Below are 16380 nucleotides of genomic sequence, written 5' to 3'. Positions count from 1 at the left end.
TCCGGCCGCTCACCACAGGTTGGATTTATAGGAGCAATGTGAGTTTTCCAGAGTTTTTTTTGTCTCTGTTTTTGCTTCCCTTGAGGAAGACAAACTTGGAAGCCCTCGGCGTGTTGACAGTCACATTCAGAGACAAACATCAGGGTGCCGGTCCCCCAGTGTCTGCGCCGTGGTGTCCCCTGACTCACGCCGGACTTGAGGGTGGAGGGTCCTGACTGCCCCTAGTGGCCGCACAGGCGCGGATGCACGGCAGGGGGCAGGTCAGGCCTGGCTTTGGACTTAGGCAGAGAGCTTGCTGCTCTGGGCCTCAGTTTCCCCATCTGGGACAGGCGCAAAAGTCCAGTGTGTCCATTCCACAGGGCTGTTGTGAGGCTTCACCAGCGACGCTGCAAAGCGCCTCCTGCAGGGCCGTGGTAAACGTCAGCCTTCGCCATCGATCCGGAGGCCCCAGGGCACGGAGGGCGGGCAACCGAGGCCCCAGGCCAGTGTTTGGAAGCGGGCTCACCGGCCCCTTTTCATCACCTGCAGAAGGGGTTGGGAGACCCCCTAGGAGCTCGCAAAGGTGCCCCAGGTACGGGGTGTCCTTAAACCTACTTTTTGCTATCGGTGTGGCCGGGCTGAGTGGGGAACTGTGAGCACAGTGATGGCTGCAGCCACGTGCCCGGATGTCCCCTGAGAACTCAGCGTGTGTCAGGTGCTGCTCCAGGGATAACTCACTTAAACTCCACTTTGCGGGTGGGGAAACTGAGGCCCAGGGAGACGGAACAGCACCTCTAAGGGTATGCGTCTGGTAAGCGTCCCCCAGGGGGTACAGTTGGGGGGTTCTCTCCTCTGGGCCTGGCAGGAGGAGGCAGCTCCTGGCAGCGTGGTGGAGAGCGGGTCGCCTTGTCGGGAGGCCCTGCTTACCTCCACCCTCGGCACTGAGCTGTGTGTGCATTGGGGGTGTCAGGGTGCTGAGGTCCAAGGTGGCGGGTCACTCAGGGTGTGTCATGGCCCAGAAGGTGAAGCCACTGCCCACCAGGGGCCCTGTGGCTTCTGACTCCATCCTATCTGGGCCAACTGTCAGTTTTGAAGTCCTGATCACCCCAGGTGTCAGAGGAGGGAGGAGGGCCTGGGGGCAGGGGGGAGAGGAGGGGTGGCCTTCGGGGTGCGGGCAGCTCAGGGTGCGGTGTGCCGAAGGGCAGAGGCAGCCACAGCGCTGCTATGGGGACCACTGCGAGCAGACACGGACCCATTTCATGCCGAAAACCACCTCAAGACGGGGGAAGGGTGATGGTGCCGTTCGCACACGCAGAAACGGAGGTGTGCACAGACGGACGCGGTATCCGCCGGATCGCACAGCTGGAAGGCGGCGGGGCTGACCTTCGAGCCCAAGGTGGCCCTGCCCTGCCACGCAGACCTGAGAGGTGGGCCGGTGTGAGGACACGCAGGCACCCTCAGACGGTCCGTCGCCCTCTGGGCCCCGCACCGCTCATTGGTGGGGACCCGCAACCCCATCTCCCACCTCCCAGGAAGGACGGGCCTTCCACACACTAGGTTGCCGTCCCCCACTTTGCCCCCAGGGTTTAGGCCTGGCTGTGTCGCCTGGGGCGAGTAGCTCAACCTCTCTGTGCCTCAGTGGCTTTACCATGTGAAGTGGGGTAACACTCCCTTTTCTCACAGCCCGCGTGGAAGGCTTGAGAGAGTGAATATAATCAGGGGTCCCATTAATGTCAGCCGCTCCAGGGGCTCAGGGAGATGCTGCCGGGGAGGCTGCAGGCAGGGTCCTTGGGCTCCTGCAGAAGCTGGGCTGGGGACTTCCGAGGGGCCTGGCTTACAAGGGGGTCCCGTAGAAAATCAAACCTTGCAAAATAAGGGTTTTTGACTTTGGGGTGCTGGAAGGGAGGCCCCCTCGGGAAGGAAGTGTAGGAGCTTAACCTGGCATCTGTGAGGGGTATTAAAGTGCTGCACAATGCCCCAAACCGTGGGGGGAAACGTCATGTGTCTGGCCACTTTTGGGGGGCAGGGGATCCTGGAAGTTCACAAGCTCAGCCCGAGCTGTGCCAGCCAGCGGCAAGGCAGCCTATGGCCAGCAGAGGGCGCTCGGCCCAAGGCTGTGAAAGGCTGGGCACCCACTCAGCAGGCAGCTGGGCCCAAAGCAGCCGCTGGAGCAGGGACCCACCTGCGATGTGGCTGGCACTGGGAAGCCCTCCTTTTGTAAAGACCAGCCAGAGGGTGGTGCTGGGCGGGAGGCTGCTCCCACCCGTGGGGCCCCTGAGGTCACAGCTACATGATGGTCCCTCGTGCCCTGGGTGTCCCCAGCGGGGGGCTCCTTGAGATAACAGGGGGAGATTTCAGAAGTACCGCTGCCCAGGCCCCACCCCCAGAGACTGTCCCCGTCGGTCGGGGGTGGCCCCGGACAGCGTGCCCGGGGCTGAGCCCTCTGCTGTCTCTGTTTCTGCCCATTTTACGGAGCGGGAGTTGAGGCTCAGAGGCAGCGAGCAGGCTCACCCGAGGCTGCACGCGGGTCCTGGGCGAAGCCCCGTGCATTATTCCGCCTCGTGATGTGACTGACGACGGTCTGACAGTCCCGCAGGCTTTCTCCACCTGGCTCTGCTGACATTTGGGGCTTGACGATTCTCTGTGGTGGTCGGCTGGCTAGGTCCAAGCCCTCAGCCCCAGAAGCCATGATACGCGACCTTGCACGCAGAAACAGACTTTTTGCAGACGTGATTAAGGGCCCCAAAGAAGCACCAGGCGCCTCATGAGGGGTGGGGGGGGGCGGGATTGGAAGATGTGGAGCACCCGGGTGTGAGGACAGGGGAGGAGGGCGTGGGCGGCTCTGGGAGCTGGAGAAGAAACGCAAGGCATGGATTCCGCCCCGGAGCCAGCCCTGCCGACAGCCCGACTTCCAGCTCGGCGAGGCCCGGCGGGGGACCTCTCACCCCCAGTTTATAAGATAATAAATCTGTGTGGTTTTAAACCTCTTCATTTGTGGCAATTTGTTACAGCAGCAGTAGGAAACTACCCCCCCCCCCGCTTCCTCCCCCATCTACCGGTGACAATGTAGAGTCTCCTGACTTGTCATGTGTCCCCCGGGTGAGCAGGATGCGGGTAAAATGGTCCTGAGGGCAACCACTGAGCCGATTATTCTTCATCGAGTTCTCCCCACATGCGGTCCAGCCAGCTGTGGCCCAACCAACCCATCCAACCCTCTCGAAAACCGGAACCAAGTGCACCTGACTGCCTCCTGGCCTGTCCTGTGGGGTGTGTGTGTTGGGGGGGGCGGGGCTGAGGCTCACGGATGGGGCGGGCAGAACCAGACTCACTCCAGAGCCTCCGGGCCTCCAGTCCGGACTCGTCAGTGCACTTCCACGCCCACCACCAGCGGGTCGCTGTCCCTGCCCCACTCCCAACTGGAGCCCCTGCCAGGCCTCTCAGGGGCTCTGCAGCCCAGGTGAGGGGCGTTCAGGCCTCCACCCCCACCTGACAGCCCCGCCCTCCGGGCTGGGTGGCCTCTTCCTGTCGGGGCTGCTTTTCTAGCAGCTGGAGGAGACTCAGCTGATGGTGGCAAAGGCCAGAGGCTCCTGGGTGGCAGTAGGGGAGGGAATGAGCAAATGAGCCACAAAAAGGTGGGCCAGGTGGCGAGAGCCAAGCAACACGGTTAGGAGCCCTGGCTTAGAAGTCTGTGGCCTGGGTTCAAATCCTGTCTCTGTCCCTTGGGCCTGACCTCCCTGAGCCTCGGTTTACCTCTCTGGGCATTGGGCTCCTTGAGGGTCACCCAGGGCTGGCCGCCCTGATTCTCTAGTTTGCTTGCACAGAGAGCCCTTGTTTCACAGACCCTCCTGAAGGAGGAGTGTCTCAGAGAACACAAAACACGAGTCCTGCCCCGTCTTGTCATCTGATGCAGCACGGCTGCTCATGGGGTGGTGGCGTTCTGGTTCCACCCATCAGAACAAGAAGTCTGATCGATGTGACGCCTCTGGGTGATGGGTTTGTGATCAGGAAGGAGGAGGTCTGGTTCAGCATCTGGAAGGCTCAGCCCTGAACGTGGGCTCCACGCGTCGGCCTGGTCAGGTCATTCCCTTCCTTGGCCCTCATTTCCTCATCTGCCGAAGGATGCTTAGAAAATGCCTCGCGCTCTGTCGGGCTTCATGACTCTAAGCTCCCCCAGTGTCAGAGGTGGACCCGGATTCGCTCCAGCAAATGGCTCCCAAACCCATGGCCAGCTGGAGATGGCAAAGCCTAGAGTGGTTTAGAAGCTACTTTTGTCCCTGGTGAGGATGTGAGGGCTGGAACCACAGCAGCCTCTTTGTCAATACCAGGGCGGAATTCCTTGTGGCTGGAGCGCCCCCATGTGCTACCCCCCCCTCCCTTAGACAGCGCTGATGATAAAGCTTGGAAGTCCTCGTCTGTTCACTGCATTTTCTCTAGCTCCTCACAATTCCTCTCTTATGTTTGTCTGCTTTGTTTGTCTGACCTTCATATCGAAAGCTTTTCTCAAGTGTCTTGGGAAATGAAATTAAAAAATCGAATTCGAGTAAGATTTCCTGTAACTTACAGGCTACTAATGACCTCCATACCTGCCCACCGTACACACTCCCCAATTTAAAGCCACATATGTCCACCGATTGCACCTCGTCCCCCAAATATTCTGTGAAAGAAGCAGAAGAGAATTCTCGGTGTTGTGCGAAGTAGAAACAGGCAGAGAGGGTTAAATGACTGGGCGGCAACACGACCCTGCAGAGCGAGTCAGCTCCATGACTGTCCCTCAGATGAAGTGCTTGCTCTTTCCTTCGATAGAGAAAATTTGGGAAATCCTGGGAAGAAGCACCTATGTCCCCTTCCTGAAGTGGGTGCCTGACGTTTGTCAGCATGGTGCCCTTCCCTCTCCTTCCTGGGGAGAGGTCCGCAAGGTGACCTCACTTCCCCCAGTGCATCAGTCAGTCAGAGCACTCCATGCTACCTGATTGGTCCAAGGATCGGCGTGTGACCCGCGCTCGCCCAATCCGAATCCTCCCTGGGACATTCTACCAGCAGTATTTAGCTCAAAGAGTTGTCTTCCTGCTCAGGTTACTAGGTTGGCAGGTCATAGCCTTGGGCAATGGGTGACCACATAGAGTCAGAGAGATGGAGAGAAAGGGGCTTTAAAAAGCTGAAATCCCTGGATCCAGCCATTCCTAAAGTTGGTCTCCCTTGATTTCCCAATTGCATGAGCAAATAGATTCCCTTTTTTAAGCCTGAGTGAGCTAGGTTTCTGTCACTTGCAGCCAAAATGCTCCTGAGTTACTCTCCAGACTTTTTCTTGCTCTAAGCCTAAGCCTCTAATGTCCAGGAGACCTGTCTGGGCTCGTCGGAGCTGAGCAAGGAGGCTGGGGTTGAGGACCTAGAATTGCCTTTGTCGGCAGGTCATGGTGGTTTTGGAAAATTACTTCTAACTCATGGAGCAAATTCCTCCTCCCCACCTCCACCCCACCCCCACGTCCATCTTCAGGGGTCTGCAAGTTCTGTGTGCACATAGCATCGCGAAGGAGGGGCGGCGGTGGCCGAGCTAGTGACAGCCAAGGGCTGGGGGATGAACAGGCTTAATCATTCTCTGCTTTTAATGGTGGCTAGTTAATTTCCTTCCTGAAGGGAAGAGAATTGACCTTCACCTCCAGTTCCCATTAACTGCTGGCAATGCTTGGTCAGCATGTTTACGACAAATTAATTATATAGAAAGGGGAAGTCTCGCTGGACAAAGGAGCGTTGGCTTTGGGCAGGCGGCGGGAGCTGAGCCTGACCTCTGCGATGCGTCGCCGTCTGATATGGGCCTGGTCAAGCACAGACCTGGGGCAAGCTTCGAGGCAGGCAGCGGGTCACCGCAGAGGAAACTTAATGCCAGAAGCCATGAGCCAAAGCCCGTGTGAGCCGCCTACACCTGGCGGTATGTCTGGGGTTCTGTCCACTCAGGGGTCCTCGTCTGCACCTTCGGGATCTCTGCTTTCGAGAGTCACAGCTTCCAAGTGGGAGGACAAAATGGCAATATCGGGGTCAGCCTGACTGACATCATCACCGTGAGGGAACTCGTCGGGCTGCGTAGCTTCCTGGCGAGGAGCTGGGGGGAGACGTAGCCAAAGGAATGTGTGAGCCACCTCGAAGAACCAAGGCGATTCGGTTCACTGGGGACCGAGGCAGCTGTCCCCGGCCACGCGCTTGCCAGGCGGACTGGCCTCCTGTCCCCATCTCCAAGGCCCCGTCTTTCCTCACCTGGACCATCGCAGTAGCTCCCTGCTCCCTCTTTGCTCTGTCCCCAAACTGTCTTCGAGAATGCTTTGAGATCGGGCACCACGGCACGCGGACCCTGCTCACTTCTCCTGGGCTTCCCGGCTCTGCGAGTCGCCGCCCTTGCTCACCCGTCCCCTCCCTCTGCTCCCTCGAACCCTGCACACGATCCTGAACAGGTCACCCCTGTTCCCACTCCCGGGCCTTTGCACTTGCTGTCCCTGCCAGCTGCAGTGCCCTGCCCAGATCTCTGCTTGGCTGGCCACCTCCTCCCAGAACCTTCTCTGACTGCCTGGCTAAGACGGCCACTCCCCCACCTGCCCGGGTTTGTTGTTTTTTTTTTACAGGGCTGGTCCTTTCTTTGAAAAGCTTGATTGCTTTGCGAGTCATCTCTACTCCTTACTGGTCCAGGATCCCCACGAGTGGGAAATATTTATCTCTTTTGCTCAGGGCTCTATCTCCAGGCGAGGGAGTGTTTGAGGGTGAGGCTGGACCACAGTCAGTGAGTAAATGCATGAGCTGCTTCTTTCTAATATTTGAAAGATGGAAGAAGCTACAGCATGGCTTCTTGGGAAGTATCAGTGAACTGGGCGGCTAAAGCGGGGTGGGTAAGAATAGAGGAGAGATTTCACGTTGCAGAAGGTTCCAAGGAGGGCCAGCTTCACAGGCATGTAGCTGGTCAGGCTATTCTTACAGTCCTCGTTTTACAGACAGGGAAACAGGATGAGTGACGGTTCCGTCACTCGGGCTAGAAAGATCTGAGCCCACGTCCTCTCACACTCTCTTCGTGATGACGCCCCGCTCCCTCCCTCCCGGACTCCGGAAACTGGGAGACTCATGGATGACTGCTCAATAAATGAATGAGAGGGAGAGGGAGAATACTCAGGGGTGCACCGTGCCCCCCACCCTCCCCCCCCCAGGCTCACCTGTGTCCTCTGCCGGCTCCTCAGAGTCCCTGCTGCCATCTCCAGGCCCTGCCCCTTCTCCTGGACTGGCTTCCCCCAGATCCACACTCATTATGTTGCTGTTGCCAATGGTGGCATCCTCCAGGAAGCAGGACCGGATATGGACTCTCTGGGCCACATCCCCCGCGGGGTGAGGTCCTGGTGCCGACATCTGAATTTTGAACGAAGTTTCTGGGCCAGCGGCCGTACCAGAGACTGTGGGTCAGCCCAAAAGAGAGAAGAGAGGTCAGGAGGGATGTGTGAGCAGCCGGGTGGTGGCCTTCCGCTTTCGAGTCCTCCATGGCTGACCCTCTGCAACCCTCCTCCTAGAACTCCTCGCCCCCACCCTGCTCTCCACGGCTCCGCTCTGCGGGCTGCTCACAGCTCAGGCTGCAGGCACTCTGCCCTCGCCGCCCCCCGCCCCAGGTCAGCCAGCTGGGATCCCGCCTCCTCCTGTGGCCCAGCTGACCTGGTCCTCCACCTCCCTGGGGCTCATCCTCTCCCTCCTCCCGCTCCTCCTGTCTCTGTGCAGGCTGCCCAGTGCTGTCTCCAGCTTTGGTTAAAATCTTCCCGTGGTCCCAGCTCCTGCTGTGTTTCTCCTGCCTTCCCTATCCAAGCTTCAGAAGAGACTTGTCAACCAACGCTCCGGCTCACCTCCCCACACCCCCCGCCCCGTCCCCTCAGGTCACCACGGACCCCTCGGTGCTGGACCCTCTGGAGATTCCCTGACCTCGCTGGTCCCTCTCTTTTGGAACCTGCGTCCCTGGCTTTCTCCCTCCCGCCCAGGCCTGTCTGCTGGCTTCCTCCCCCAGCCCGTCTCTGGATTACCAGTGACAGGAAGGACGCAGCCTGGGGCCCTCTGGTCACTGTCCATAGTGCTTAGTAGGGCACCAGGTACTTAGGTGGCTCCTGTCTTCCATCCTCCCTAGATGCCATTCTAGCTGGCCCTCTCCTCTGTCCTCGCCTCCTCCGGCCTGGCCTCTGCCCTTCCATGCCCCTTGTGCGGATGGAAAAACGGGTTTCCTGAGGCAGGCAGTAGGGATGGAAACTGCTCTACTCTGTGGCACAGCCTCCTGGTGGGTGGAAAGGAATTTCCCATCATGCCTCGCTCCCTGCAAGACTGGCTCAGGTTCCATCTAGTGAGGAGCCAAATGGGTGGGGGTGAGGCGAGATGGCTGCATGAGCCCCAGTTACCTGGGGGGCTGCCAGAGGGGCTGCCAGAGGAGCTGCAGCTGGGGCCCGTGTCTGGGGCGGCCTGAAGGCTCATCTTGTTGCCGTGTCCCAGCTGCACCCTTCTGAGCACAGACTTCTCCATGCAGATCTCCTGGGACCCCCAGGATTCAGCCCGGAGATCCTGAGCTGAGAGGTCCGCTGGTTCTGGTAGAGGGAGGTTGAGGGGAGCCGAGGGGCCTGGCAGGAAACACAGCAACACGACCTCTGACCAACCCCCGAGTGTCCCCGCCAACACCCGCACACAGAGTCCCGGCCGGACAGAAGCACAGGCCTCCGAGTCCTCCTGGACACCAGCAGACAGGGAACGACGACTCCAGGCTCTGGGCTGGACAGCAGGTGGGCCCAGCAGAATGGTCAGCGTGGGTTCCGCAGGCTTGTACCGCGGGTGCCTGGGGTGTCTCTGGGGCACTCGTCAACCGAACCGTGAGCACATCCTCAGCTTCCTACTGGCTCTCGACCCCCCGAGCCCGGCGGGGCGGAGCCTCCTCTGGTGTCACTGCGTCTGTAACGTCCCTCGGCTCCCGGGGCCCAGTGCCTCCCACACCGTCTTATTCTCTCGACGTTTGTTTTTAGGGAGACCTTCCTGGGTTCCAACGTGAAGTCACACTATACACGTTTACTTTAAGATGCATTTGAGTAGAACAGAAAGGTAAAGCATTTACCGATATTAAGTAAATCATCAGACCACGGCATGGCCGAACCGGGAGGGGATCTGGGGCAGGGGCGGGGGGAGGGGACGAAGGACTGGCAAAGGTGGCTCTAGCGTCTAGAACAAAGTTCCTCACTTCACATTTGGGGAAACTGAGGCCCGGAGTGAGGAAAGGTTCCTATGAGGTCACAGGGAGTGTCCCAACTTTGGGGCTGATGCTGTCACTCGCGTCCCATGGCTGAACCGCAGGGCGGCCCTGTCTCTGTCACCACGGTACTCGGCACAGAGTAAGCACTCATCTGCAGGATCGTATTTCATCCAAACTAGGATGCCGCTGGGGAGATGCACCCCAATCTCTGAGAAGTTAAAATGTGGGGAAGAAAACAGTAGGTCTCAGAACACACAAGATGCTACAGTGACCGCTCGTGACAGGCTACTGAGGGAGAGTGAACTGAATTGCTTCTCATGGGAAAGTATCGGGTCCCCCAGAGAATGAGGTGAAAGGTGTCAGAATGTGAGGTGAGCAGGCAGGACAGGACCGATCTGGGCACGAAGGAAGCTGTCCTCGTTCTCAGGAAGGCCACCAAGGAGACCTTGTGACCTGAAAGCACCCTTCTCCTCAGAGGGTCGAACACCCATCATCCCTGCCCCCGCCCGGGGGAGCAGCTGCCCCCGGAGGGTCTCCTGGCGTCTGCCAGCGGACTCACCGTGGTCTGACTGTCTCGCCATGACGTTCCCATGCCCAATCTGGATGGCTTTGGCGTTCCCAATGGCAATGTGGCTGTTGGGGCCGTTCTGACAGATCATGTTGATTGCATTTTGCTGGTAAATGATTGCAGCGGACTGATTTCTTCCTCCAGAACCTTCTGCAAAATAATATTCCACTCTTTGTACCTCTCCAGGGGTCAGCGGTTCTGAATGGCAGCCGGCAGCACCAAAACCTCCTGGGGACTTTGAAAATGCAGACTCCCAGGTGCCCAGCCCCCAGGGGTGCACGTCGGTGGGTCCCGGCTGGAGCCAGCTGTTTCGCAACTGCCACGGGCCTCTCAGACGAGACTCCCTTGGACATCACTGCGGCAGGGTCACCCCGCCTGTGTCCCCTGCCCCCCCTGAGAGGCAGCCACAGTGCCGACCACTGAGCTACAGGCTGTCCATGGGCCGTCTCCGATCCACGGAGAAGTTCTGTTTGGCTCACAAGGCATTTTTAAGAATTTGGATTTGTCAGGTCTTGGGCTGCTTGGTCTTGTTTGGTTTTCCACGTTTCATTTTTATTTTATCTTGATTTGTAAACTTGTAGAATTAAATCCTATTTCCTTGTAGGGGGAAAAAATAATTTTAATTTGTCACCAGTGTGTTTACAGTCCGGCCACTGTCACAGGTTAGTACCCCTAGGATGCTGAGAGCCCCTGGGGCGCTGTGGGCAGGGGTGTCCACCCCACGTAGGCAGGGGGGGGGGCGCTCGCCCAGACCTTCTCTAACTCCTCATCTTCGTGGGCCCCAGGTTCTGGTGCCTTTGTGGGCCTCGTCCTCCATAAAAAAATACTAAAAATTACATTTTATGACTGCCTTGGGATAAAGACAAATATAATCTAAGCTAGAGTCATTATAGCTATTCGTTATTATTACAACGTTCACTTTGTTCTTCTGATTTTAAGAGAAAGTAGAACATTTTCATGGACCTGTAAAAGTGCCGTGGGCTCTAGGCCCTCTGCCTGCTGCGCCTACTGGATAAGTCGGCCCCGGGCTCCGCCCTGCAGCTATCTGAGCCCGGCCTGGATCTTCGCTTCCAGCAACTTCTACACACCAAGGTGGGCAGAGTGCTTACAGGACACCGTTAGCCAACTCAGGCTGAGCCCTGCGGGGCTGATACAGTGAGGAGCCGGCTACCTTTCTCCCAGCCCTTTGCCTTCTGCGACTGCAGCCTCAGGCCCTGCCTCCAGGAAGTCCTCTCTGGTTACTTCCACCAGCATGCTCCTCCCTTCTGGAACCCTCTTCGAGCGACCGGTCAGCAAGACCAAGCTCCGAGGACGGTGTGACAGGTGGGGCAGGCAAAGGGCTGGGAGGGTTCCCGGGAGGACCGACTGCTGGCCGTCGGGGTTTCTCTTCCCAGCTCTGCCTGCCCAGGTGTGGGCAGCAGGTAAGGACCTACCTGGCCGATAAACCGTCCATGCATTTGAGTCTGAGTCATAGTCCAGAAGGTGCTTGTTTTTCATGGCGTGCAAGTCTGGGTTGACCTCTTTTGTTGTCTTCTTCCCCAGGGCCTTGGCGATGTTCAGGGCCTTCTGGGGCCTACCATCTTCCAGAAGCCTGTAGATCTTTTCCTCTGGGAAGCAGGACGGCAGGTGATTGAGAAGGACCCTGGGAGTTTTGACTCTGTTCCCCTGCTCACTAGCTGTGTGACCCTGGCAGGACCCAGCCCCTCTGTGTCCAGCCCCCTCGTCTGCAAAGTGGCACCAACAGCACTGTACCCAGGGCTGCCCCGAGGCCCAGGGGTGGACATCAGGGGCTCTGAGCACGCGGTAGGGACACAAGGACCGTCAGTTCTCCGTCAGAGAGATGATCTCAGCCACCTAGCTTCCTCACTGTGGAAACTGAGTCTGGACTCAGAACACTTTACGGGAAACTTAGTGGCTGGGGCATAGCCCCTGACCACTCATCAATACCTCAAGGTCATGGCGGTTCTGAGGAAATGGGCCCCACATCCCGGGAACGGAAAGGAAACCAGGGTGCTTACGCTGCTCGCTGAGCTGAGAGCCAGGTCTCTCTGAAATCGCAGCTGCGACCTGCCGGGGCTTCTCCACTGCAGAAAGAAGGACGGGTGAGGGGTGAGGAGTGGGAAGGGACGGGGGCCCCACCAGACTGAGGGGGGCCCCAGTGCAGCGGATCCTGGGGCTCAACGAACTTGGCTTCAAATCCTGACCTGCCACTTTCCAGCTGTGTGGCTTCTCTGCTGCCTGACGTCCCTGGGAAAAGGGACTGGGACACCATCTAGTGCCACCCGAGTGGGGCCCGGGCACTGCTCTGGCCCGCTGTGAGCACTTGATGCACGTCAGCAACCTCGGTCTGTGAACTGCAGGACTGGAAAGGGTCTGGCGCGATGCTACGTGGTGTCTTATAAGCGTCATTATCGTCGTTATTGCCATTGGTATGACCTTGTTTTCATGATTCATATTTTGCTGAGCACCTACTATGTGCTGGCACTAGGCTGAACCCTTTGCATCTCATCCTCTCTCGACCCTATGTAGGAGCCCCACTGTCATCTCCACCGGCCAGAAGAGGAAACCAAGGCACAGTGAGGGGACATCACGCGCCCCAAGGCGTAGAGATGCTGTTCGAACCCAGGCCCAAATCCGGGCTTGCCCATTGCCAGGCCTGCTCGTCCCCGCCCCCCAGGATGGAAAATTACCCTGGCTGGACCGGGCCGGCTCTGTGGGAACCAGTTCTCCAGTCGTACCCCCGCTCAGGCCCCATGTCGCGAGGTCTAGAAGGACCACTAGCTGCTCAGTCTTCATCTGGTAGAGGACTTGGTTGAGTCTCTTCTTGGGCACGTCACATTTCTTCTGCAGCTGGGAAGCCTTCATAGGGGAGCCCGTGTCCCTCAGCACCTGCAGGATCCTCTGCCTAAGGTCTGGGAGGAAAGAGAGAGGCAGAGAGAGACCAAGGGCCTGTGATGGAGCTGGGCTGGAGGCTCGGGGGGCAGGGGAGGCCCCGTGAGAGGGATTCAGGGCAGAAACCCGTGACAACATCTCTGTTCAGTGGGGGGCATGTGGGCTGGTCAGAAACGATCTAGGCCGGACGCCCTGGTGGCCAGCGGAGGCGTCCAGGCCTCTCGCAGATCCTCTACCTGCTGTGAGCGCTGGCGGGAGGGCGGGCGGGGGGATGCTCAGGTCTCAGGGGTGCTCAGGGCAGAGGTGAGTGGGAGGGGGCGAGGTGGACAGAGGAGGGCAGCAGAGCAGGAGGGAGGGGCAGGGTGCGGGGCGTGGGGCTCGCTGCTCCTGACCCAGCCTCCCCTTGTGCTCGGCACCCCCCTCAGTGGTGTCGCCGTTCACCCAAGCCGGAAACCTCACAGACGTCCGGAAACCTCTCTCTCCCCGAGGGCCAGTCACGGAGCCCTGGAACTGCTGCTCTCGGCTCTCTCGAATGCCCCGCTCCCTCTGCGTCCAGCCTCCTGCTCTGCATCATCGTCTCGGGGGACAGCATCCCCATCCACTCTGGCCAGGCTCCCTCCAGCCCACCCCCCGCTCGGCAGCCAGAACCGCCAGCCACACAACCTCGTCTTCGCTCCCCTTCAGCTCCCCTTCGGGTGCCCAGCCCCACGCGCCCCTGGGCCTTGGCACGTGCTGATCTCCCGCTCGGCACGCCCCCCTCCTCCCCTCCACCTGCCCCGCGTCTGCCCGACCTCCAGCTCTCGCTCGCACACCATCTCCTGTGGGTGCTCTGTGTGGGCGAGGTGCCGTGTGTGTGTGTCCCCTGCAGAATGTCCTCAAGGGTCCCCGTCACAATTGCCTGGTTCACTGTCCTACCCGCAGCGTGCAGCACAGAGCCAGGCACACCGCGGGGTCTCAGGATATGGCATGTGACTGAGGGAGTGAAGGAGCGAGTGGATTTCTCCACTAGTGGGACAGATGCCTGCCCAGGTGACCAGGGCATGGCACGCCTCTGTTCCCCCGCCTGAGTCTGACGCCCTACGCAGGGCCCCTCGAGGCTCCAGGCGGGACTCCCTGAGGGCCCGTGGTTTCTAGCACAGAACCCGGGAGCCCAGGCCAGCGGCTCTGCAGCGGGCGAGGTGCCAGGGGCAGCAGGCGTGGGGAGTGGCAGCCCAGCTCGTGGCCAGGAAATGTCTGCCCCCAAGAGCCCCAAGGAAAATGCAAAGCAGGGCCTTTCTGGGGCGATCCGGGTCCCCCTCCAGGGCGGTGGCCCTATCGCGACCTTTGCCTTCTGGGTTTCTCCCAGGTTCCTTGGTGGCAGTACAAGTGGGGGAAGGTACGATCCAGTCGCCTTGTGACCAGAATGTGTTTGTCCTTGCCGGGAGCAGGGGAAGAACAGCTAGAACATCTCGGGGCACCCGCCCCTTCACCCACCGAGCGGCCGGCCCAGCCGCAGGAAAACCTCGACCAACACCTGGTGTTGCCTAGTCTTGAAAAGAGGTTTGATTCCTGAAAAGCTTCCTCCCCGATGAGCTTCCTCCCTGCTCCCCTCCTGCATTTCCCTGACTGAGAAGTGGGGAGAAGCGGGGTCGAGATAAGGCTGATCCCCAAGAGCTGGGGCCTCGCGCAAACAGGGATCTGTGGAATGAATGCGGCCAAGTGCCAAGTCGGTGAGGAATGAAACGCCCCCCAGGGAAGAAGACAGATTCGGTGACCGAGCCCCCTGCACCGGCACCTGCTTGTCCCCCTCGGGGAAGTAGGGTGGGAACTGGCCCGGGCGCTGGGCTGCACCCCGCCCACACCCCACACCCCACACCCCTCCCCCCACACCCCTCCCCATGTTTGTTCTCCGATGGCTGGTTTCGCAGGCCTGAGCTCGGCTCTGCCACTTCCCAGCCGTGTGACCTCACTGTGCCTCATTTCTCCACCTGCAAAGTGGGGATAAGAGCTGCTACTTCAAAGACCGTGGTGAGGATTAAGTGAGCTAATGATAACAACAAAAAAATCCCCCCTCGAAACCCTCAGCCCACAGCCCACAAGCCCCTAGCCACAGCCCTAGAATGCAGGCAGCAACTGCTCACTGCCGGGCTCTCCCGCCCGGGACCCCGCGGGGGAAATGGGACCCCCTTATCAAAGCGCCTTCTTCTGTTTCTCAGAATGAGTGTGCAGCTGGGGTGCAGCCCCCGTGTCAGCCTCTTGCCTGACAGCCTCGATGATCTCACGTGTGCATAGGGACATCATTGTGCTTACCGCTGAGGTTACACTGACTGTGTGGCAAGTGTGTGGCCAGGCGCCTGGGGCAGAGCAAGCCTCCCAGACCGGACGTCACTGTGCGCTAACGGGCACTGTCACTATCGTAGCTGTAATCTGGGCCAAGTGAAGGAGCCAGAGAGAGAGAGAGAAGTGCCAGTCCCGCCCAGACCCCCACTGGCCCTTAGAAGCAAAGAAGTACCTGTGTTGCTTAGGTCTGCAGGGCCCTCTGCCATGCTGACAGCAGCTGCTGGGAGCCCCAGGAGACTTGGGCAGGGGCCGTGGCAGACTCCTGCACTGTGGCTTTGAGAGGGTGGGCCGGGTTGAGCCTCTGTGTCCCTGTGTGGCAGAGTCGGGTACTTCTGGCAGCTGTAAAAGGGAGACCAGTTTCAGCGGGACAGATGTCAGCTGTTCACACTCCGGAAACAGAGAGGACTGGCATGCACCGATGAAGTGTGTGGGGGGCGGGGCGGGGCATGGGGGGGCCTGGCTTTCCAAAGAAATAAAACCGAAAGCAGAATTGATGAGCAAGAGGAAGTGAGGGCCTCTGACTAGACGTTTGTCAGAAGAAGCTGATCTTGGTAAGACCTGAGCACCCCTGGGGCCGGGGGCTCCCCCAAACTTCCGGGTGCTCACCGATGGCTACCCTGACTGTCCACAGAGAGGCCAAGACTCCTGGGTGGATGGGAGCCCTGTGGTCATGTGCGGATCAATATGACGACTCTTTAATGCGCACCTACTATGTGCTCTCCCATCTCTTGTGCCCTGACTCACTTACAGGGTAGGAACTGGTACTGGCCTCTTTTCTCAGAGGGGAAACTGAGGCTTGAGTTGGTGAGATCACTTGTCCAAGGCCACAGAGATGTTTGGGCTCTAACCCAGCCCCCAGATTTAGTGGCCATGCGACCTTGAGCAAGTTATTTAGCCTCTCTGTACGCTCATTTACTTATCTGTGAAGCAGGGCGAATAAACGTCGTGGTGAGGGGGCTAGTCCGGCCAGTCCGGCAGCCAGAGCCTCCGGTGTCATCTAGTCATTAGCACAGCCGGCCCCCATGCGTCCTGGAGAAAGGACCCATCGCTTTCATAAGTTCCAAAACAGGCCCGTGACCCCTGAGCAGTTCAGAGCCACTGTTCTCTTTCAGGTAATAGGAGGGGTCACTGGCACTGAGGCAGCCAAGGGTCAAGACCTCGGCTCCGGAAGGCCCTGGACTTGGGGTCCCAGCGGCGGGGGCCTCGGGGACTCTTGAAGCAGCATCTCTGCAAAGGGAAGGGCGGGGAACAGTGAAAACAGCGGCGGTAGAGGGGGGGCCTGATGCTGTCCCGAAGCTGCCTTTGCGAAGCAGGCAGGAAAAGTCCCGACGCCCGGTCCACAGCCAGACCAATGGAATCCGAATCTCTGCGGGCGGGGCCGAGC

General features: G+C 59.3%; 1 protein-coding gene across 1 annotated transcript; it reads right to left on the bottom strand.

Annotated features, from left to right (window-relative positions):
- Nucleotides 1-5555: 5555 nt before the first annotated feature.
- On the bottom strand, nucleotides 5556-15425 carry ZBP1 (Z-DNA binding protein 1). The gene is made up of 8 exons (XM_011370162.2): nucleotides 15169-15425; nucleotides 12476-12697; nucleotides 11804-11869; nucleotides 11219-11392; nucleotides 9777-9935; nucleotides 8382-8597; nucleotides 7170-7403; nucleotides 5556-6076 (listed from the first exon to the last, which is right to left on the bottom strand). The coding sequence occupies exons 1-8, from the start codon at nucleotides 15200-15202 to the stop codon at nucleotides 5928-5930; spliced, it is 1254 nt and encodes a 417-aa protein (XP_011368464.1). The 5' UTR covers nucleotides 15203-15425; the 3' UTR covers nucleotides 5556-5927.
- Nucleotides 15426-16380: the final 955 nt, after the last annotated feature.

Source organism: Pteropus vampyrus, unplaced genomic scaffold (assembly GCF_000151845.1).
Source record: "Pteropus vampyrus isolate Shadow unplaced genomic scaffold, Pvam_2.0 Scaffold162, whole genome shotgun sequence".
Taxonomy (NCBI): domain Eukaryota; kingdom Metazoa; phylum Chordata; class Mammalia; order Chiroptera; family Pteropodidae; genus Pteropus; species Pteropus vampyrus.
The sequence above is the reverse complement of the archived record's forward strand: the minus strand, read 5'-3'. Positions and strand labels throughout refer to the sequence as shown.

Excerpts from the sequence above, each read along its gene's own strand:
- ZBP1 (XM_011370162.2), bottom strand. The coding sequence starts at position 15,202 with ATGGCAGAGGGCCCTGCAGACCTAAGCAACACAG. Across the intron at positions 8,598-9,776 it reads GGCGAGACAGTCAGACCACG|GCCCCTCGGCTCCCCTCAAC; the intron begins GTGAGTCCGCTG and ends GTTTCCTGCCAG. Across the intron at positions 7,404-8,381 it reads CCCCTCTGGCAGCCCCCCAG|TCTCTGGTACGGCCGCTGGC; the intron begins GTAACTGGGGCT and ends GCTGACCCACAG.